General features: G+C 42.5%; 1 protein-coding gene across 1 annotated transcript in view; it reads left to right on the top strand.

The window, feature by feature from the left end:
• The first annotated feature begins 8,711 nt into the window (after positions 1–8,711).
• The window catches only part of EEF1E1 (eukaryotic translation elongation factor 1 epsilon 1), a 38,052-nt gene continuing 22,827 nt past the window's right edge, over positions 8,712–23,936 (top strand). The window contains exons 1-2 of the mRNA XM_019522400.1: positions 8,712–8,887; positions 15,882–16,082. Of these exons, the coding sequence (XP_019377945.1) occupies positions 8,780–8,887; positions 15,882–16,082 (309 nt within the window). The 5' untranslated portion in view covers positions 8,712–8,779. The remainder of the gene's footprint in view (positions 8,888–15,881; positions 16,083–23,936) is intronic.

The following is a 23,936-nucleotide window of genomic DNA, read 5'->3' as shown; positions in this document are numbered from 1 at the left end:
TGGGAAAAGAGGCAAAAAGAGAAAGGATGTTGAACTTCCATAGTTTAAAATAGTATTTTTACGTTTATCTGGTTGCAGCCTGGATCATATAGCTTGACAATAGTAATGCTTTGACTGTTATATAGACTTGGGGCTAGAAGCTCCACTATGCAGTACAGAACTGACCAAATGGGAGGAAAATCTGGTGGAATAGAAGTGGAACTCTCAAGGAACAGAGGAAAGATTGATGTGGGATAAGCAATCCCTCAGGTTCATTCACATGGATATAGGAAACCAAGGAAACATTTGACACGTTAGATTAGAAAGGATTAGATTTAGGAAAGTGTTGTTTTGGTTGATGGTTTTCTGGAGAACCCACCTAAATTTATAGCAAAAAGGTCTGTGGAAGTAAATATTGTTCAGAACAGCAGCATTTCCTACTCCTTACCTTTTAGTCCCAAATTTGCACCCATTTTCTACAGCAGCAATCCCTTGATACAAGGGTGATAGTCTTCCAGTAAATAGGAGAATCATCAGTGAGTCCAGAGGTGAGTGAGGAGGCCAACCTGAGATCCATGTGTTTGATTACAGATGTAGCTGAGCAGAAGGAGTAGATCCTGGTGACGTCAGGTCACATTTCTTTCCCTTTGTGTCTCTCATCTACCCACTTCTATAGAAAGGTGAGTTTGCTCCAAATGATCAATGCCTCATCATATATCATGATGCCATTGACAGTAATTCAGTGCTTGGGTCTCTTAGGTACTGATCTTAATATCGCAGTTCTTCAGATGGGCTTTCAGGATGTCCTTGAATCTCTTCTTTTGTCCACTTCTAAAGTAGTGGCCCCTGGTGAACTAGGAGTATATGACCTGTTTTGGGAGCTGATTGTCAGGCAACTTTAGGACACATGCTGTCCAATGGAGAGGATACGATGTAGATATGGCTTCCATGCTAGTGGCATTTGCTAGAGCCAGAATGCTGCCATTTGTTCTTCTGTCCTTCCAACTGATCTGGAGGATTTTCCGAAGACATCACTGATGGTAACATTTCAAAGCTTTCAGGTGTTTCTAATATATCATGTAACTTTCACACGCATACAACAGGGTAGGGATGACAACGGCCTGGTAGATGAGAAGTTTGGTTGCGTCCTGATGTCATGACTGTCAAAGATACAATTTTGGAGACATTCAAAGGCAGTACTGGCTGATTCATCCAGATTTTATTTACACCCCCTGCAAAGGAAATAGAAAAGCACATGTATAGCAGGAGGACCAATAGCAGGCTGGTTATGAAGACACATGTGCCACCAGTGTTGAAAAGAGCAAGTCTGGAAGTCACACAGGAAGATTATCCTTCAGAACACATTTACATTTCTTGTGAATCCCCACATTTTAATGACTTTAAACAAAGATTTATGATCTCATGCATAATATGGTTTTGTAAGTAAGGACTGAATCTCATAATTCATAGGTACAAGAGGCCAACTGAAGGTTGCATACATGGCCTCCATTTTGGCTCTGTATGTTTGCATGTGTGTGCGTGTATTTTTGTAGACTTCTAACAAGATAAAACTGAAAAAATACAGTGGCCTCAGACTGAGCCATGTGGGTTATCAGCAGGATGAACCTGTTGGATCCATCACACACAACTCTGCCGCCTGAACAAAGTGTCACCCTTGTTTCACTTTTGAAACAAGAGGAGTAGCTCAATTAACTAATAACAAGAGACTTTTATCTTTTCTGAATCAGGCAGAAGACCCAGTGTTGCACATACTTATTTAGGTAAAAAAAATGAAACTTGAGCAATGACCCCTTGCTACAACACCCAGATATGAACTCTTTGCTCAGATCTGGAGAGAAGCTGCTGATCTTTGTTATTTATACAGTCTGGATTAGGAAGATTACAGTGTATCAGTGTCAGGTAATAAAAAAATAGTTGTTGTAGTTGTTAAAATAATGTAACAAATAGCATAAGCATCTACAGAGCAAATCCTGCTCCTTCCATTTCCCCATGGGCACATAAGACTAAACAGGCAGACAAATTCCATTGTACAAAAAAGGAATGATGCAAATAAATACATGAATATATAAATGAAATAAATAAATACATAAATAAGCAAAGGGAACTAGTTCACCTCTGTTCTGCAAGGGGTTGGCTGTCTGAAAGCATAGAAAGGAAGTAGGCTGGGGAAGGAGTGGAGCCAGGTGATCTTGGATTATGTATACCTACCACCTGAACTCTCATGTATAGGAAAAGTGTATGTGCTTTGACCATCACTGATGCATTCACAAAAGGGGGAGGAGGGGGGGAGTCCCAGCTGTAACTGCAGTGGAGCTGGGCATAGGCCAGAAAATTTTCCCCATTTGTGTGACATGCACAATATAAATATATTGTTCTGCAATACCTTCTCTAGTGTGCAATGCACAGTATATCTGATGTATAATAAAACCAGTAACATTTAGCACAGATCAACTGATTAGAGAGACATCGTCTGGTTTTGTTATTTTTTCAAAGCTTCAGACAATTAAGAAAAAACTATCTTGGGACTTACAGTTACATTGAAAAAATCATGGTACAGCTGTGTGTCATCTTGCTCTTAAGATTGTCTGGCATGTAAGGCTCATTTTAACAGTTACCAATGTGACATATATAAAGCTGTCAGGCTTTCTCCGAAGGACAGTCATCCACTTCATGTTTCAAGTGCCAAATTAATTATATTTGACATTTAATTTATAACCTAAGGTATTTTAGATTTAAAACAGGACTCTGATAACAGCAGATTAGAGCAGTGTTCCATTTGACAGAATCAATTTTTCAAGTAATTTTCATTGTGAATGAGGGTCTTGATACTGATTTTTGCGTATCAAAGCATGTATACAGGATACTGATACCTCTAAGCAAAGTACACTACGACCTCCTCCACCTCCTCCCCTTCCCACCCTGTTGCGATTATTTTGCAATTTTAGTCAAGTTTTTTTTGCAGCCTCAATCACAAAGCTCCATCTACTGGAACAATGGGAGAACTGTACGGGAGTGAATATAGAATTACCGTACAAATACTAGTCAAAAGTAAAACACCAAAATTGCTGCAGGCAGGTATGTGTATGTATATAATAGCTAAAGCTTCTCCTTGCAAGAACTCTACAAGCTTTGGGGAAGAAGGAGAAAGGACAAGAATTAAACTTATAAATCTTTTCATCTGGATAAAATCGTTACTACTGTAATAACAGTGTGCAATTTACAGTAATAGTGAGAGTACTAATGCTTTACATGCTAAAAGATCCAAAGCACTTGAAAAATTAAAAAACATACAAAATAAATATATACATTCAAGTACAGATGGATCGACTATTATAAGCTGTTATGCTGAAGCTTCAAGAACCCTGCACTGCTTCTTCACACAGTAAGTGGATCATTGGAATATAATTGGAGCTCTGGCATTTTAAAAACAGCTACAACAGAGATGCTGCAGCAGAGACCAACTTTAAAGAGTTTAAAGTTTACATTTCAGACCAAAAGAAAACAATTTTTCAAATCAAAATGCAGTTTTGCAGTTGCTAAAAAAATGCTGTGAGCATTTGTACAAAGGATGAAATGGCAGGGTTCAGCAAAACCTGAAAATTCTAGTCATGATTTTAAAATTGCTCCATAGTCACAAAGAGTATCTGTGGCTATTTTTTAGACCTTCTGCCTCTGTCACAAAACCAATTTTAGCATTATGTTCAGTTGAGCTTTTGAAATATAAAACCGGTTGCTTGCCAGATGCATCTTTCTTAGGAGACATAAATCTAAACAGGCAGCCATGAGGCAGCATGGCAGGATACTGAAATTCCTGAACACAGGCCCCTATAGAGTCGATACACTTTTGGCTGAAAGTTTGATATTTGATACAGCCTGAGTCAAAGGCTATGCTTCTTTTTGGCAAACAAACCACATCTTTTGGATCATTAAGTGTATTTCTAACATTTATGATCTTATCAAATGTAGGGCGCATTCCGCTGCAGAAGACTGTATTTTACCTGGATAATAACAGATTCAATAAAATACATTATCTATAATACATGTAAAAGACAGTAATGGCCTGTGGGAAACTGCTGTCATGTTTTTCCTATACCTTGCAGATTTTTTTTGTAGTTGTAACATCATCACTGGAAAATACAATATTTTTTAAATAATGAGAAAAAAATTCAAGACAACTTTATGACATCTTAAGGGATTGAAAGATATCATGTAAATAAACTAATTTATACTTTGCAGCATACAATTTTGGCTCAGTTACCTTTGAAATCATATTCCATCAATCAGGGCTCCAGCAGTCATAATACTGAAAGCAAATTCTGATAGGGCTGGAGTGTTATTGTAGCCAACAGTTTAAAAAATGAATGAGAGAAGAGGCAAGAAAAATATTTGCCTCTCATAAATAAATTGTACCTTGAAAAGTATTTACAAAGAATCTCCTGCTTTTCATTATTCCTCTAACAAATCAAAACCCGACTAAAATATAAACAAGCATGGTGGTAGATACTAGATGGACACTATATATGTTCCAGATTAAAAAAAATAAGTTTTCTTATTAACTCTTGTGCTGTTCCTCAGTTACGTACATCACAACACAAGATAACACAGAGGTGCAGGTGTATTCTGATGGCCTCTTCTTACAACCAGGATGACTCCTGCTCTGCACTGGTGAAATAGATGTCATGCTAGATACTCAAGTCTCTTAAATTCTTATCCCAAATATTTGCTTTCACATTATTTCACTTGGATTAAAAATTAAGGGGCAGAATTTAAATGACAAAAAAATTATAGAAACAGAATATTAAAACAAGAAAGTAAAAAAACCCAAAACCCCATGCCCCTCCAAATTCAACAGCAATCCATCTTCCACCTGCTTCCTTGCTTCTGACCTAACTTGGCCCAATCCAACCTCATTTCCTAATCCACGTTCAATAAAAAAAAACATACCCCCTATATTCCTTCTCATCTCTACCTACACCTAATCCCCTGCCTCACACAGTTCCTCCACCCTCTTATTTTCCCCTGAGTTGTAACCTCCTCTCACAAAGGGGGTATGGCTGCTCCCCATATCACTCCATATCCCCTTCTCAAGGAAACACTTGGTTCAATTAAGATAGGGAGGGGAGCACTGGTCACTTCTGAACATTAGCAATGCTATGGAGAGGCTATCCACTTTCTGTTTGTCCAGTGCCTTGGACAATGGAGTAGGGAAAAACCCTAGCCCTATTAAAATGAATGCATGCATTTTTAATGAGTAACACCTTCCTGTGGCAGTGACCAAATAGGCTGACAGGCTGCAGATTAAATATTTATGTATGTATTTAATTATTATTTAGATTTATATGCTCTCCCCCTCCCCTGCCCACAAAGACTCAGGGCAGCTAAATACAGTAGATCCCTGGATACTAGGTTCCTTACCCCACTGCAAAGATAAGGGTTTTATGAACTAACTGAGGGTATCTATAGCTCCAGGAAACAAATGAGGGGTTTGCTTCTAATTCAGCAACCCACTGCAAACAAAGCAGGTTGCAAGTCATCCCCTAGGAACTTACATAAACACATTCTGAAAAGAAGATGGCTCCCTGGAGCTGCAAACTTCTCCGTTACCTGCTGGTTTTTTATTTGTTTCTTTTACCTAAATCATTGCAACACAATGAATACATCAGACCAGTAACTGGTCTCTTTGCATGCACACAGCTGCAGCCAGGGGGGGGACAATGTGACTTGGGCAATGACCTTAGCATCTTTGGGAGGGCAAAGGGGCAGGAAGGAGCAGGGAACGAAAGCTTTAAGGTTGCTTAGCTGACTTGCTCTGCCTAAGTTGCAGTGTGAGCACTTAGGCCCTTCATTACATCTAGCCCTCAAGCTAGAAATAGACGTTGCCAAGTGGAGTGATCCAGCTGTGCCACAGTGTGTCATGGCACAGCTGATTCACTTCACTGCACGAAACACGTCACCCCTTTTCCTGCCCTTGGTGGTGCAAGACAAGGGTCAACGTGATCTCCCTGCTTTCCCAGACCTGCAGGACTGGCTGAGCAGGGAAACACTTTTCCCCACTGCCTCAGAACCATGGCACAGGTCTGGAGTAGCGGGGAAGTGCTACAAGGTGATGGTGCAAAATGGAAAGCACAAAAAAGCAGTAGTCTATAACTACCCTTTGTTGTGCCATTGATTTTCCTATCATGTGGTGCAACAAAAGTTCAGGACATCTGTTTGCTCCACATTTGTGTCGCCTCAAAAATTGACAAGGTGGCACAAATGACAAATCAGGAGATGCATGTTTCTACCTTCAGTCTAGCTTATGACCTGTCCTCAGAGTCCTCCAAACCTCCATACAAACTATGAGAAGCTCTGGCATCACCCCTGGCACTGCACCTCCTAGTGGGCCTTATTACACCTTACACAAGGGGTGGGTAAGATGCAGCCCACCAAGCCATTCTATCTGGCCTGCAGGGCCCCTAAAAAATTTAGAAAATTAATATTTATCTGCCCCTGGCTACCTGTCATGCAGCCCTCAATGGCTTGCCAAAACTCAGTAAGCTGCCCTCCGCCCTAAATAATTGCCCGCCCCTGCCTTACATGTCACAGACCAGCTGGGCACTGAGTGTATCAATTCTATCGCAGGCCAACTGGGCGCTGCAAAGGTATTAGCCACTGGGCTGTTTGGTTCAGTTTCGGATCGAGGAGGCAAAACTGGGAGTGAAGCAAAGGCAAATTTATTATAGCTTACACACACAACAGTTAACAGAAAGATAAATGCAAAAAGTAGATAATGCAGTATTAAAGAGCTAATAGTAAATAATAACAACAGATAGATGGATCAATTCTGTCGCAGGCCAGACCGCCCTCTGTTGCGAGGGTATCAGCCCTCAATGTTTTGAATCAGACTGTTCAAAACAACAGACAGACAGACATGGGCTGGCAACTTAGCAACAGTCCCTTGATGCTAGTGATTCTAGTAAAGTCAGGCGTCCCCGATCGACGCTGTTGGAGAGATTACCGGGGAAGGTCCCTTGATCAGGATCCGATCCTAACTCACACCAAGAGTCCGGAGTCTGGGCTTGGAACAGCAATGACTGCCTGTTCCCTCCTTCCTGCTGGTCACCTCATGCATGCGCTTTTTATACCTAGTCTTATGCTAATCTAGAGCCACTCACAATCTTGCCCTATAGCTGTTACCCTATGGGATTGAAAGGTGTTAAAAATTATCATAAAAGGTTACTACCTAGACTCAGGTTTATCCAATAAGCAAATTACAATGCAGCATCTTTAGGTTTGAAATTGACATTATTAAGCCCAAGCCTTTTAAGTTTCTGTGAATAACAAAAATAACAAAAACCGTTAGGTCAGCTAATTTTGCAGCTACAGCTTCACCTTTGGGGCCCAGTCAGTTCCACAATTAATACAAAGTTAGTTTTATCATTTTGGTTAAACTTATGACAGACAAGTTACATTTGCAGGTTACAAATTTACAAGCTTTATATTAGCTAATATTACCTCTTAGGCAAAATACCAAATGCCTCCAAGAAGCACATATTTATTGTTTATTAATCCCTCTGGTTTTGGCCGTCACACTTACACTGTGAGCCACACAGAGTCATCTTAATTGACTTGGTGCTAGCTTGGAGTTTGGAGCAGCCACACCTTCAACTTGGGTGCAACATCTGTGGGGAGTGACCACACCTTAACGGACCAGGAGCTGGGTGGCAGGGAGCAAGGGATAATCCAGCCCTAGAGTGCTGTAACTTTGAGGTGGATCAGGGGCATTTTTACACATGCTCTGGGAGCTTTAATTAGCGAGCTGTGCTAATTAAAAGCACCCGTGCATCACATGTATCAGCATCCCCATGCTGAAAAAAATGGCTGCGGGACACTTTGAACTCAAGCTCATCGAATATGTTTTCTTTCAAAACACCCTGCCGCCATCTTTTCAGCGCAGGGACACTGCTAACAGTGACATGGAAGGCTGCCAGAACCATGTCACTTTCCATGCTCCAGCAGGAGTCCCAGCGCACAGAAGCAGGCTCACTGCACACCTGTAGGAGTGCTTTAATGATTGTACAGGCGATCTAAGGTCTAAGCTCCAGGAGGCACCCAAAATTACCCTGCAGTAAGGCCCCATCACCTCCCGAACCATTTCCCAGGCAGGGATGCCCACCTGTCCCCCCGGTGTGAAGGCTGGGGGTGCACCTTGGAGACAAACTGGCTCAGAGCTGCAGCAGCCTGGGTGAGCAGGGGCTCTTGCACCCCCTGCTGCAGGTGGGCTGCAAGGTGCACCCTCTACCCCATCCCCCAGTGCAAAGAAACGAGATCCCACCTCCCACTCTTGCAATGCCTGGGGCCACACCTGCCCGGCTAATCCGCACCCTTTGCCCACCAACCCCCGACACTGGCTAATGCCAGACTTCGTTACGAATAAGCACCGAGCGTCTCCAGCAAGGCACATTGTGCAAGGAGCCAGGCCATTGAAACGCGGGGCAGGGCTGTAGTACGGACTTGGCCCACACAAGCCGGGGAAAGGAGAAGGATGCTCTCCCCGCTGCCAGACGTTACGTCACAAGTAGGAGGCGTGGCCTGACTAACAACGCAGTTGCGCCCCCCAGTCCATTTTTCACGCAACGCGGCACTTTTCTCCCAGCGCATGCGCAAGGTAGGGCTTCCCTTTCCGCCAATAGCTGTGACTATTACTGAGGGAGGGGGAGATTCCTCCAATCGAGTGGTGTCTTACTAGCTGCTGGGGATCACCCGCTTCTTCCTTTTCCCAGCCGGCCTCTCTCGGAGGATGGCGGCTGCGGCCGGGTCCAGGCTGGGGGTGGAGGAGCTGGGCCTGCTGGAGAAGTCTCTGGGGCTGGCGAAAGGGAACAAGTACGGCGCCCAGGGGGAGCGGAAGGTGAAGGGCGCGAGGGGAGGGCGCGAGCACCTAACGGGCCCCCGGCCGCACGCCCAGCCCCGGGGGGAGGGGGGAAGCAACCGCGTTCTCCGTCCTCGCACAGCTGTACGGATATAGCTATAGACGGGTGCGTCTACAGTTCCTCCTCTGTCCATTTATACCTACGTAGGGGGATGGAGGGCACCCGTCTATAAATGCAGAAATAGATATCTGTACCTAGGACTCTAAACATACGTGTCTACATAAGAGGGTGCAGGGCACATTTATATAGATCCAGATGTAGATATCTAAATCTAGATGCCTCTCTAGAGTTAAGAGGGTGGAGGAAGCATCTCTATAAATACATGGAGGTAGAGATATTTATATCCATATATAAATAAGAGGGTGGGGGACACAGCTATGGAAATATAGATATCCCTGTCTAGATATCTATATAGGAGGGTGGAGGACACCTCTATATAAATATAGAGAAAGAGATGGATATATCTATTCTAATACAATAAAAGCTTCTGTCTGTCTGTCAGTAACGCGGGGCCAACTGCATATGCATCACTGAGAGGACGCATGCCGATTGGCTGCGAGGGCCCAGAGCCTTAGGGACAGAGGGAGCTGCCATGCCTCCCCACCCCTTAACAACAGCCAGCAGGGAGAGGGAGGTGGTGGGGGGGGCACGTGGCCAAAGGCAGAGCAGCAACACCACGGGATGCTTGGTGGTGGCACTCGGTCCCCCCCCCCCCTTCATTCATGACAGGCAATTTGCTGATATATAAATAAAAGGGTGGAGGACACAGCTATGTAAATATAGATAGAGATAGATATGCATCTATAGATATATATTCTCATATATGTTCTCATGTTTGTGTATGTCTATGTTTGTGTGTATACACTTGCATACATATGCATGCACATATGTGTATATTCACAGATTCTACAGGGGTATTATTAAAATCTAAGACACTTGAATTGGTTCCTAAAGTGCGTGCAGCCCAGGCCCGAGATGCAGGAGATGCTGCTTCTCGGAAAGCAGCAATGCATAAAACTGGTGCATGATTGGGGGAGGCACAGCTGAGGGGAATCGCATAGGACTGTCAGGAATGGGCAACAGCAGAAATAGATCTGCTGTATGAAAACCATAGTAGCAATAAGAAACATGCCCCTAGACAAATATGTTTGCAAATACGTTTCCTCTTCTCCAGCTATGTTGATCCTTCAATCAGACCTTTGAGGAGTTAATCATAACTGCATCCTGTGCTTGCACATATGCTTGACTGCCAAGATTTGTTCATCGATTAATGGCCCCCAGAAATAGCATTTTTCCCCATGATATTAATATGAAAGACTGGCAACTTGGTTTTGCAAGATTGTTTTGAGGGTTTGTTTAGATATGTTTTATCTCGCTCTGCTTTCAGAGTGGGTTTTGCTAAACAGGAACAATATACTTTTTTGGAATAAGGTATTGAAGTAGGTATTGCACTTTTAAACTTGCTCCTTTGTTTAATCGAGCCACAGAAGTCAATGATACATTTTGTTTTTTTCTGTTTTCAAATCATTCCATTCTCAGTGGGTACCCATGATTTTTTTTTCTTTGCGTCCTTGTAATCAATTATTTTTAATACTTTCTTTCATTAATGTTCACCTCCTTAATCTTTCTTTCTTTTTAATTCTGTTGTTTGAGATACAGATACCAAATATGTGATTCAAAATACTTGCCTATTACATTTGGCATAATTGCATTCATTTCAAGTTTTCTGGGTATTGACTCGAATCAATTTTGAATGGCTGTTAAATGATGAAAACAGTAACTGGTCAGCTTACTTTTATTGTGAAGTTAATCCTAATGTATGGTTGTATGCTCCCTTGCTCTTCAGTGTTGATCGCAACCTACTTTGTGCCCCATATGCTTATTTTTCTGAAGGAGATCTTAATTTTCCAAATAAGTTATTGCTGAGTTTTGATATCTTTGATTAAAATTCCCATCTATTTTAATCTAAGGGCAAATGAACAAAAATTATTCTGGCAATTGAAATTGAATTTGGTGAAAATTGTCATATTTCAGAGTGTGAAACATTTAATTCTGTTCTTGGAGGTATGGCTGTATTCAGCAGCTATCAGCAGTAATATTCAATAGAAATTTGTATGACTATAGTGTACTCTGCTTGGTGTATAGCCCTGGGAGTAAAGAAAGCTAGGCACTTTTTCAAATGTAATGTAAATAATCGATGCTTCTAAGTATAAAGCCCTGCCAGTGCTTAGACATTAGTAGCCCTTGGTCAGTTTCTTGACTGCTGCTATAAGCTTTGAAAAGAAGGAGAGAGAGCAGGCATGAAATTGATTAGCTTAAGTCATTTTTAAGGCTTCTAATAGCAGCCTTTGACAATTGTGAACCCTTTATTGCTACAGGTACAGTTTAAGGGTAGGTACAGACATTCAAAAAGCCTGAGGTGGCATTGATCTAAGTTGCATGGTTTTCTGTAAGCAGCGTAGTTCAGATTGCTTCAAGCAGAACACATTTGCCCTTTGGGTGGGAGGAGCAAGTCTTAGACCAGGTTCTACCACCTTTAAACCTGTCTATGTATGCTGAACTTCTGTTATGAGTATAGACAGGTTTCTGGTCACAAAGGCTGCTTACAGCCATTAACAAAAAAAACCCAGTGCTTTTCTTTAAACCTGATGCATTCCTGCACTGAGCCCCATGTGTGCCCAGAAGAGGCAGTGGTTTAGTTAGCTTGCTTGCCTGCCATCTGTAAAGATTGGGCGCTTTGGGGGGGGTTAGCACTTTTCTCTAATAGCTAAAGCCAATCCAATTAGCTAAAGGTGCCCAAAAGCCCTGCTGAAGTGTCTGATCTATACAGATGTGGCAGAGCCAGGTTGAAGTAATGTGCTGGTAAAGCATGGGGTTTTTATGTTGTTTAAATATCTGCAAGCAGCCTTATACCAGTAAAAGTGTAATATCTGTACCTAGCCCAAGGGAGTACTCCAGCGTAGACTTTTGATGTTAGTATGCATTTAACCCAAGTTCCAAAGTAGACAGTGGGGCTAAAAGATACCATTCATCCAGGTGTTTTATGCATAATTTGGTTCTTCTGCTTCCAAGTGTTTGTAGCCATTTCCAACTGTTCAGGAATTTTATTTAGATTAATATTGTTTCATTGTGTATGCTGTGTGTAAAAATGTTAGTTTAGACATGGTGTGCATTTCTCCCTCCCCTCATTTTATAACATAAAAATAAGACTACATATTTACTGCTGAACAGTGTTTCATACAGGACAGTCTTAAATAATTTGGAGCTTATACTTGGTTAAATTCAGAGCTTGTGAAAATTTCACCATAGTTCTTAAGTTTATGAATTGGTTTAACAAATAGAATAGGGGCTGACTACTAGTTTTGTTCTGTTTAAAATATGTAATGAAAATGAAAGCCTGCATTATGTGATGAGTTCTTATGGGGAGGGATGGGTATACAATAGCACAGTATACTTCCCTCCAGTGATACCATGTTTGCTCGGCATTTGTTTTTGTATCTGAATGGCATAAAGCAAATATTCAAGTACTTGATAATTTTCTTGAATATTACTGGGAGCCTGCGGTGGACAGCCTGCCCTTGCCCTATGCACAAATCGGGTTGAGGGAGGCACATGCCCCTCACCATGTCTGCCAGGGGTTGGGGGTGGGGGTGATGGGGGCAGCATCTGGGAATTCCCACCCCTGCCAAACAAGCCACCCATAGCTCTGTCCTGTGCTCTGCCCTGGTTGGGCAGCCCCAGCCCCATTCCCTCCCTTGCCGTAGGGGTCTTGATCTACCTTTCCCCGCCTCCCAGCTTTACTGGCTGGACGCTGCTCTCTAAGCTGCCCGGCTACAAGTTGGCTATCAGATCAGTATCTTTTGATATGGCTGGTTAATAATCGGCCATCAGCATCAGCCAAAAAAACTTTATCAGTGCACCCCTAGTATGAATGAAATATTCAGTGCAAAAGTAAAGTGAGACATTGAACTAATTGTGCCTGACACCTGTGAAGTTATGAAAGCATGCAACTGAATGAGCTCCTCCCAAAATATGACAGACAATGCAGTATTATAAAAAAAAATTAAAAATTGCCTTTTTAGGTATTGTGTTAACTTACACAGAATATAAAAAGCTGTTTTTCAGGCTATCACAAACTATTACATTTTCTGATGAAAAAGTTAAGAGCTCTTTTGTAGAACTTTAAGAAGGAATAAAATTGTACTGCAGGAGCAATATACAGTTGACTGAAATATGAGTTTTGGTTTTCAACTGTGCTCATAGTTCTCAATCTTAAACATAAACTTTCACACATTCTTTGTTGTCATACCTTGAGACTGGCAGGCTAGTCATTCTTTTCTTTTGAAGTTCTTGATAATAGGTCTTTTGTTTTAAAATAAGTGGTATGATGGGTGGGGTTTTTTGTTTGTTTAGGGGGGTTTTAAGTTGCAAACTGTTACTATACTTTACAAGAATAGTCTTGGCTTGTTCTTATTACCCTGCTTTCCCACTTTATTCATTATAATTCTTGCCTGCTTTTCTAGCTTTCATGCTTTTATTCTCTCTCCAGATTTTTTAAAGCTAGATGGGACTCAGAGCTTTTGATAATTCACTTTTGGGTACTACAGTCTGACACTTTTATTTCTTTGTAGCGTCCAGAATGACTGTGGGAGCTTTTATTTTATCTACAGGAAGTACAAGACAAGGCAAAGCAAGTTTGTCTGAACTGTACACTGGTTTATTGAACTATTCAGACAAAATATTGAGATAATCAGACAAAATTTTACCAATAGCAGCTTACATACATCAGAGAATACATAGATATGGTCACTACTGGTTGTGAGGCATCAAGGCCCCCAGAATCAGTCCTCAAATTTGAAACAAGTTCAAGACTCCCACACTGGTGCCCTTGTCTGGAGCAGTTTTGTACGGTTCAGATTGAAATTTCTGTATTCTATGGTCATTTCCTCCAAGTCATAACCTGTGACCATTGTTTTTACCTGGGGCCATCATTTGGTGTTATCATCTGTCTAGGTATCTCAACTGCTTGCTTGAAACTGTCCTTTTCAACCTCCGTTTTCTTGCATGCTAATCGCCTTGACTGCTTACAGACATAAAAAAGGTGCTTTCCTTTAAACTAAGTTACCTAGTGCATGCCCAGAAGAGGCCTTGCATTAGTTTGACTTGGTTTTCCCAATGGCCATATAGATTGGGTGCTTCTGGGATTGGGGGGGTGGTGCTTTTTTGCACTTTAATAGCTGATTGAATTGGAAAAATAGAATATATATCCTCCTTTGGTGGGAGGGGTACAAGTCTTAGTTTGGGTTTCGCCATTTTTAAACCAGCCTATGTGTGCTGAAATTCTATTATGGGTATAGACTGGTTTCTGATCACGTATACTGGTAAAAGTATGATGTCAGTAGCTGGCCTCTGTCTGCAAGAAGGAAGTGACACACAAAGCAGTTTGGGGTCTTAGGAGTCTCCCAACACATACCCCTATCTTCTTGCTAGTCTCAGTTTTTCCTTTGACACTTATGCAGTCCTTTCTAACTACAGTATTTATCAGCACATATGTATAGGTGTCGCCTTGTGCTCCTTTGCCTTTCTTTTCTGATGTTTGTTGCTTTTATCAATTGTCATTATGCTGTAAATTCCCCTGAACAGAACTCACATTTTATCTATAAAAATTTTAACATGTTATTGGAAGCACTTGAGATAATCTTCCCTTAGTTTTCACTGCCACTGACTGAAGTATATTTAGGCATCCCTTAACAGGGCAGACTACTCATAACAGTGTTTGCATCTTCTTTTCTTTCTAGTCTAGTGGAACAACATTTATTGTTTGGTAACTGAAACAAGAGATGGTTGAATAATTTGACAGATATTCTTGTAGGTGTTTACAGGGGGAAATGATTATGCTTTATTTGAAGGGTTTAAAAAAAACTAGCTTTTAAATTTAACATAAATATAAATTTAAAAAATCAGTGCCATTGAGTTGCAGCTTAATCTTCAGAATGGAAAATGGACAGGTATAATACAGAATTCATCTTTCTAAAACTTGAAGCAGTAAATTTTGTAGTTGTTCTTGAAACAACTTATTTTCCATCATGGTTTTGGTTACTGTACTTGCAGAGCTTTAGGTGGTATGTTTTTTTTTCTTGATCTGCATGTAAGCAGTGAGCCCTGAGCTCACCAGCTGATCAGAGCTGGGTCTGGGATCCCTGCTTTCATGTGGCTCCTAAGCCCAGGGGGTGAATGCAGCTGCTGTTTGTTCTTCTCCTCCCGGCTGAATTCAGCTGCAGGGGAAAGAGAACAAGTAGCAATGTCGGTGTTTACCCTTGGGGCTTCAACTTCACAAAAACAGACTCCACACAGACCCTTTGCTAAGAGCCTGCATGCGACACAGCCAAAGGCAGGATTGAGCCACACTCTGAATCCACTCTGCTTAACTGTAGTGCAAAACTGTTTTAACAACATTAGTCTCAACAGCACTAGCAAAGCTTTGCGGATGTGTTTTGTTAATTTAATTCTTGCTCAAAAAAATCTCTGGTATCCTATGTTGTTTCTGCAGTCTATGTATCTCCCACTTTACTATAATGTCGTGTTCAGCCATGTTTTAAACTCTTAGGTTTTTATAGCTGCCAAGCAATAATTGTAAATAAGCATTGAAAAAAATGACAGTGTTTGCTTCTGATTATCTAGAAACATTGGATATTTGCTTATTCTGTGGTGCAAACATTAATTCTTACACTTAGAAATTTAAAATGAGTCAAAAGCTACCAAGTAAGATTTCTTAGAGATGGTAGTTCATTTTGTTAATCATGCTGATCTTGACATGGCTGGGTGGTATTGAATTGGAAATAATCTGTGTATTCTCAATCTAAATGTAACCTGGAAAATAACAATCTATGGGGATCTCACTAAATCAAATTGCTGAAAAGTTAGTTTGTGGTAAAATAATTGCAATTTAAATTATATTTGTTTTTTTCCTAGACTCCAGTTCTTCAAACAAACAATGGACCCAGCCTAATAGGATTGACTACTATAGCCACCCATCTAGTTAAACAAGCTAAGAAAGAGCAGCTGCTTGGAAATACTGCAGAAGAGAAAGCTATAGTTCAGCAGTGGTTAGAATACAGAGTTATTCAAGTCGATGGCCAGTCTAATAAAGAAGATACTAGAATAATTCTGAAGGTAAGGATAAAGTTAATTGCTGTACCATTAAAATACTAAATTTTGAAGTGACTGGACATTTAACAACCCAAGCACAGCTTGTTAATGTGCACAGATATAATTTAGTAAAAAAACAAATGCTGAGGAGCTACAAAGTCGCTTGCCATAGAGTTAAAGTAGGGATGGGCAAAATACAGCTTGCGCGCTGGATATTACTTGCTGAGGGATTTGTATGGCCTGTGGTGTGTCCCTCGGTCCCATCCAGCCCAGGCATGGGGGGCAGTCCAGGGCATGGCACATGCAGCTGGTCCTGCTGCTCCTCAGGTGCACAGCGGGGCTGGAGTGGCATGGCAGCAGGGCTCCATTTCCTGGAAGCGGTGGCTCCTGGCTGCTGCTGCTGGCCCCAGCCTTGCTGCACAGGCACCCTAAGCCATCCATCCTGGGGCAGGACCCATGCAGGCAGAGCTCTCAGCTGGGTGACTGGGATAGGGCCACAAGCGACTGTCACAGCATGAGGCAGGGGCCAAGCTCTGGTTTTGTGGGTAAGGGCCATGTGGACTGTGGCTCTGCCCTGGCCTTGCACTGTCAACATCCTGTAATCCTGAGATTTCCATGGAAAAACAGGAGCCATGTGGGGAGGGTGTGCAGCATGGGGCCACAAGCTGTTGGGGAGTTGGTGCCCAGGGCTGGGATGTTGGGGTGGTGACAGCATGGGGCCAGGGTCAGGGTAGAGCTGCCACCTGCTTTCTGCATGCCCTTGCTTGCAGAACCTGTACCCATTGCAGGGGTTTGTGGGAAGTGGATCAAAGCTCTGCCCTAGGTCTTGGGCCTGTGCTGTCACTGCCCCGTGATTCCACCCTGTGATCCTGGCCTTATCTGCCCATCCTGCTCCCAAATACTGCTCCCTGCCTGCCCAGGGGCCCATCCCACATACAGGGAGCTTTAATAAGCTGTTGCTTGTGGGGTGCTGACCTGGCTCTTGATTGCTCAGCAGAACGCCCTATGTAACCCATATGCCCAAATAATTGTCCATCCCTGGGTTAAAGTGTTGCTTTATGTACTACTTGGAAGAGTTTAATGTCAAAGAATGTAACAGAGAATATAATTGCTTATAATACTCAGGAAATATGGGGTTTTCCGTCCTTTGAGTCTGCAAAGAAAATATTTCATTACACTTGTAGACTTTTTTTTGAAGTCCCAGTGTGCATAGACACTGTTGCGCTATACTTTTCCAAGATGACATTTGTAGTCTACAGCACGGAGAATCCCTCCGCTTTGTTAACAGTATGGGACATATTCCAACCTACATACTGCAGGTGCTGAGACAAGTTAATAAAATACGCTTGAATGTGAGATGTTGCTGAGTGAAATCACTGATGGGGAAAATGTTGCAGGACTCCCATCTTCATATTCACAAACTAAAACTCCAGCTTTTCTAATTTAATAGGATTTTCTCACTCTGAGACTCCAAAATTGCTTTCCATTCTCTTCTGAGGGGATTGTTGAAAGGGGACAGTAACCCTTCAGTATCACTTGCTTGGCTTGGATGCTAGTAAGTAGCAGGGAAACTAAAAACTTTTATCTACATCACTTTTCCTTGTTCCTTGAACCAAATCATCAAAATACCAGAAACACTTACGTTACTGTCACGGTGGGGTAAGATTGACAAGGCAAAGTGCTGGGGAAATAAACTAGAATATGTATTGGTTTGAAATAAGAGGAATACTAAATGTGTACACAATGTACATGTTTTGCAGCACCTTTTTAAATACGTTCTTAATACTGTAATCATAGCTGTAGTCACTGATCTGGGAGCTGGGCAAAGCAGGTGTAGACCCCCAGCTTGGGCTGTGCCAGGAATAAACAATGAGCTCTGAGCTCACTACTTGATCAGGGCTGGATCTGGTTAGATTCTCTGCTTTCACATGGCTTCTGAGCCCAGGGGTTGAATGTTGCTACTGTTTGTTCTTCCCCCTCCCTGCTGAATTGAGCTGCAGTGGAAAGGAGCAGTGGCAGTGTTCACTCCCTAGCTCCAGCTTCACAAAAAACAGCTCCATACGTGCCCTGTGCTAAGAGCCCACATGCAACACAGCCAAAGGCAGGGTTGGACCTCACTGCAACCATCCCTCTGGATCCACTCCTACTTAGCTGTATTGTAATTTTTTTAGACAAGTCTCAGCAACAATAGCAAAGCTTTGTGGGTATATTATGTTAGTTTAATTCTTGCTCAAAAAATCTGGTATCCCATGTTTCTGTAATCCACAAATCTCCCACTTTAAATTTAATCTGACAATACCTGAATGCATATCTGCTTTTAGTTTTCTTGCTGTTTTGGAGTGTACATGAAAGAACTGACGTTCATTGGCCATAAACGCATCTGTTGTGTGGTGGGTATAACTGCTGATACTTGGATGTCTGTGTTCTGGTTTGTGTCTGCAAATGAAGTAATTAAGGGTGTGAATTCTAAGTGAAAACACAGACCAGTGTTATAATCTGGCTGCACCATGGACACCTTTCCCATCACAGTTTTAACACATTAATCAGAATATTGAAATACAAAGGGAGAACTTAAATATACAATTGCCAAACAAGATCAAAACACATGAAAGGACAGTTCGTGGTAGAGGTCGGCGGTGGTTGCAGCGCTTACTTTAAACAACAGTGTACTGTCATAGCTTTCCTAAAGTTTGTTTCTGTCACTTGAAGCATAGCCAGAATTCATCCTGACACAGTATTGAAGCAGAAATACTCTAATAGAGTAACTTATTAGTATAGCAGTTGCTATTTGTTCTTTTTGTCACTGAGTTAATAGTTAAGAGCAAGAAACTGCTTTAACACTGAAATAAATATCTTGTGCCAAAAGAGAGCATGGGAAAAACTACAGTAGGCAAACAAGTATGGAATTTTAGTTTCACAATGTGTCTGGAACACACAGTGCCAGTCCTGGGACAGCTGCAGCCTAGAGCCATCATTTAAATCAGCTCTGTGTTGCATGTGCCAAAACAGCGCACACCTCTGCACACCTAAAATATAAGTTCTCAAGCTGGTTCTTCAGTAATATGCAACAATTCTGGAAAAATCTCGTTAGCAAAACTGTTGGTGCTTGGTAATATGTTCAACAGCAAAAAACCAAATTTGTTGTCTAGGTCTTGAGAACAAAATGTATAAAATATGTGAACTGATCTTTTTCATGTATTGAATTATACTGCTATGTAGCATCAAAACCAATCTTTAAAGCAGTATTTTTCAACCTTGTTAGACTCAAGGCACCACTTGGAAATTATCAGCTTTTAGTGTTCATTCTATTATTTTTCTGCAGCCAAGAAAAGAACGATTGTTGCAAAGACCTCAGACTAGAACAGGTCAGCATTTTTTTTAACTCTGTGGATTTCTGTTTGAAATTTCTGACTTTATCTTGTGAATCAGGTGGAAGTGTTTGCATACCAAATGCCTTGTAGCACCCTGGGGGAGAATCACTGCTGCAAAGTATTTGTTCTGTATCAACAAGTCTTCAAAACTTTTCTTAGCAAGGACCATATCACCAAGAGAATGAATGGTAGATAATCTTTGCATCCATTGATAAGGAACCTGTGGGCACGAGGAACACGTACCAGCAACCCCCGTTTAACGCTGTTTCGCTTAGTGCTATTTTGCTATAACACTCATGTTAAATTGATACCTCATTTCATTTAGCGCTCAGCAAGTTTCGTTATAACGCTCGCAGTTGCTATCTTGGATCATTAAAAACAATTGCAGTTGCCATCTTGGGTCATCAAATGCTTTCAGTTTCACTTAACAGTCATTTTTTCAGAAACCAATTAAGAGTGCTAAGCAGGGATTGCCTGTATATTTTCATCCTGTGACATGCTGGAGATCCGCTGTTTCAGAGCAGGCTCGATTTAATTGAGTCTGCTCCACCCACATGCTGATGCAAACTGCACTGTACCCCATGCAATTGTATAAGCGGCTAAATGTCAGCATGCAGAAAATGGTTGCGGTGTGTTTTTAAACTAAAGCACTTCTGATGTGTTTTAGTTCAAAAGCATGCCACCACCGTTTTCTCTGCACTAACATGCATTTTGCCTCTCACACACATGCACTGCAGCTCCTTATGCATGTGTGCAGGTGCCCAGTATTCTTACAGCAGTTGCATTCACTTGCCTATATGGATGATTAAAAGCCTGTTTCTCTTTATCCAAGCTTGTAAGAATTTTTTGTCCTGAGCATAACTATTGAGAATCTCCTCTTGCTTTTCATTTGATTATTTCTGCCCAAACTTCTGTTTCTCTCTCTCTCTCTCTCTCTCTCTCTCTCTCTCTCTCTCTCTCTCTCTCTCTCTCTCTCTTTGGCATGTGCTTCTCTGCTGTCCAGTCCTTTCCTGACCATCCCTTATGTGCCTTTTTTCTTGTAGTGATTATTTGTATGGATTACACTCTTGGTGAGCGTGTACAGCTTTAGACCTTGTAAGAAACATTCATCCTTGTATCCACCCTGATGGACCTGAGCTCAACTTTATAAAATACAGTTTCGGCCTGACTGGACTCTTGGGGGAATGTAGCCAGAGTTAAGTTTTACATTTCTACCTCAATAAGATGACATGGGTCTCTGCAAGAGGGTCAGTATCTCAGCCTGCAGCTTAATTGTCAGAAAATAGAAGATCTGTAGAAAATAAAACATAAATTTATTCCTGTGCAATGTCTTTCCCTTACAATGGGCACAGGACTTCTGCTTGCTAGTTTGTTAGAAGATTTTAGGAATTTCCCTTGATACCGAACTTTTTACAATGCAGTAAGTTACTGGACATTCTGTGATTCGTGTCTGAGGTTTTCCATGCCTCCTTGTGAGTGGATGTTGGAATGGGCTTCCATGTTTAAAGAAGCAAATAGAAGGTATCAAGTTCCCCCTGAAAGGTTTGAATATTTTGCACTTATCCAGTCTTGTGGTCACTAGTAACAGTGGTGCACCATCAATTCAGAGGTTTTAAAAATGACATTAAGGGAGAAAACTTCTCTGGGTAGGTCTAACTAATCCTCCTATTTTGCTGGATACAGTTTGTTGTATATAAAATAATGATGCCATATTGTTTTTTATACCCTTCAGTGAATATCTTCTGCTTGTTGAAAGTGAGGAAATCTCCTAAACCCTGAAGTCTCTACCCTCTCCCTTGGGAATCATCCTTTTTCTTTGACTGAGACTCTACTCACTGTCCTGGAATTTATAAGCAAGGATTATTCTATCCAATTTGTGACTTTTTTCCCTTCTGAAGTTCAGAGCAATGAAGGGACTGTGGTGCTGCATGTGGATCCCTGGTGAGGCTCAGGGAGCTCACAAGGATAGCCTAGGGTGTGGAGAGTATCCTAGCTGAGAGGTGAGGGAAAGTTTTCCCTCTTAAAGGGGCAGATGACTGCTTCCCCTTTTAGTGTTTGTTATAGCCCAGGGGCTTAGTGCTTGTGTTGGTCATACTGGTGGCTTGGGTTGGGACTGTAAGGGGCAGTATGCAGAAGTCCCATTAGTACCTGAGGGGCACATGATTGCCTTGCGCCCTGCCAAGGGCAGACCCAAGAGAGTATAGAGCCCAGAACAAGGCAGAGCAAAAGGCCACAAAGCCACACAGGGGTGTTGGGCCTGAAAGGGCTGGACCAGAGCTGGTGCCTCAAAGCCAAGTTCAATGGTTAAGAGGAAAGGGGAAGGAGGCTGAAGCCCCAGCAAGTGAGCAATAACATAGTAACACCCGCAAGGCTTGGGGTGTGGTGTAGGGGTGGAATGGAGCCACACAGTTAACCCTTAAGGCTCTAGGTGCTGCACAGTGGCATGGTCTAGAGAGGCCTATCTTGGGGTCTGGGAATAGTGAGGCCTGGCGAAGGACTGGGGAAGAGTGTAGTGGAACCAGTGTAGGGACTAGGGAAGAGTGTAGAAGGGTCCAGTGTCCCAGCAAAGGACCTGGAAATAGCATAGTAGAGATCAGGAGGATGCCAAGGAATTCCAGGGGGGTCTAGTTGGACTGGGGTCCAGGCAAAGGCCTATGGGCAGCCTCCCTTTTAATAATAATAATTGATTTATTGTGTATAATAATTCATGCATAATTTGATAAATGAACTGACCTTCCAATGTAAAAAATTATATATATTCATTATCCTCACAACTATTTAGAAGGGAAGAGCTAGAGACCTTTTTGATGTGACTTAGCAAACTCTTTTATTTAGACTTCTATAAATTTGCTTCCATCCACAGTAGAACTTAAATGAATGATTTTTGTCAAAATACACCCAGCAAGTGTGTATGGCTTTTAGTATAGCATGCTTAGTGACTTTAGATACTGTCCATCTGCAGAATGTTTGGAATCAACACCTTAATTGCTTGAGGTCCCTTATGGGCATGTGGCCTTACTGAATACTTGTATGGGATCCAGAAGACTTGCTTGGGCACAGGTTTATTGTTGATAAAGAAGCAAATGGGGATAATATTTTAGACCACCCAGAGGTTCTCTTAAATTTTGTCCCACTAATTGCCACTGTAGCCAACAATGAAGCTTGAATTGCTGCAATTGTTAGACACCTGGAACGTGGCAAAATGCAACTTGGGAAGAGAGAGTCTTTCCTGAATTTCAGTAACACATTGGACCCAGTCACAGTGAGACCAGCCTACATAAAGTCAAAAGACAAATTGGAAGACTGTGGATAATCTAGGTTGGGGTGCTCAGCGTTCAGCCCCACAGGCCATATCCAGCCCACAGACCCATGGGGCTCCTCATGGCTCTGGAAATTTGGTGGCAGGAGATCAGTGGCACTGCTTCCCTGCTGCTAAACCTTGGGACCTAGGGGGAGTCTCAGCCTCTATGCACTGGATCTGACACTTGTAGTACCAGGTTCCAGGGCCCAGTCTTGATGTCGCACAAGTCTATCCCCTCTTGTAGTACCAGGTTCCAGGGCCCAGTCTTGATGTCGCAGATGACACTTAAGATGTGGGGAGAAGTGGGCAAGCTGGAGGAGAGAGACAGGCTGCAGCTACATGTAGACAGGTTACAGGGGTGGGCGGATGAGAACAGAATGGGCTTCAATACTGACAAGTGCAAGGTACTGCGCCTAGGGAGGAAGAACCAGCAGCATACCTGCAGGCTGGGGAACTCCCTTCTAGTCAGCACAGAGGCAGAAAAGGATCTTGGTGTCATTGATTCCAAAATTAACATGGGCCGCCAATGTGGGGATGCGGTCAGGAAGGCTAACTGCACCTTGTCATGCATCCACAGATGCATCACAAACATGTCCAAGAAGTTGATCCTCCCCCTCTGTGTGACACTGGTCAGGCTGCAGTTGGAGTACTGCATCCAGTTCTGAGCGCCGCACTTCAGAAGGGATGTAGACAGCACTGGGAGGGTCCAGAGGAGGGCCATTCTCATGATCGGGGGCAGCAAGGTAGGCCCTACAGGCGGAAGCTGCAGGACCTGAACCTGTTCTGCCTCTACAAGAAAAGGCTGAGAGGGGATTTGGTGGCCGTCTACAAACTGGCCAAGGGGGACCAGCAGGCTATGAGAGAGTCCCTGTTCCCCCAAGCATTACCAGGAGTAACAAGGAAAAATGGCCGTAAGTTGACGGAGAGTAGATTCAGGCTAGACATCAGGAGGCACTACTTCACAGTCAGGACGGCTAAGATCTGGAACCAACTTCCAAGGGAAGTGGTGCTTGCTTCTACCCTGGGGGTCTTCAAAAGGAGGCTTGATGATCACCTAGCCAGGGTCGTTTGACCCCAGCATCCTTTCCTGCCCATGGCAGGGGGGTCAGACTTGATGATCTGCTCAGGTCCCTTCCGACCCTACCTACTATGAAACTCTGTGCCTGGATCAAGGAGAAGTACTAGGGAGTCTGATGGAAATGCTTC

This window comes from Gavialis gangeticus, unplaced genomic scaffold (genome assembly GCF_001723915.1).
Source record: "Gavialis gangeticus isolate Ggan-Ray unplaced genomic scaffold, GavGan_comp1, whole genome shotgun sequence".
Taxonomy (NCBI): Eukaryota; Metazoa; Chordata; order Crocodylia; family Gavialidae; genus Gavialis; species Gavialis gangeticus.
This window is presented reverse-complemented; position numbering and strand designations above follow the sequence as displayed.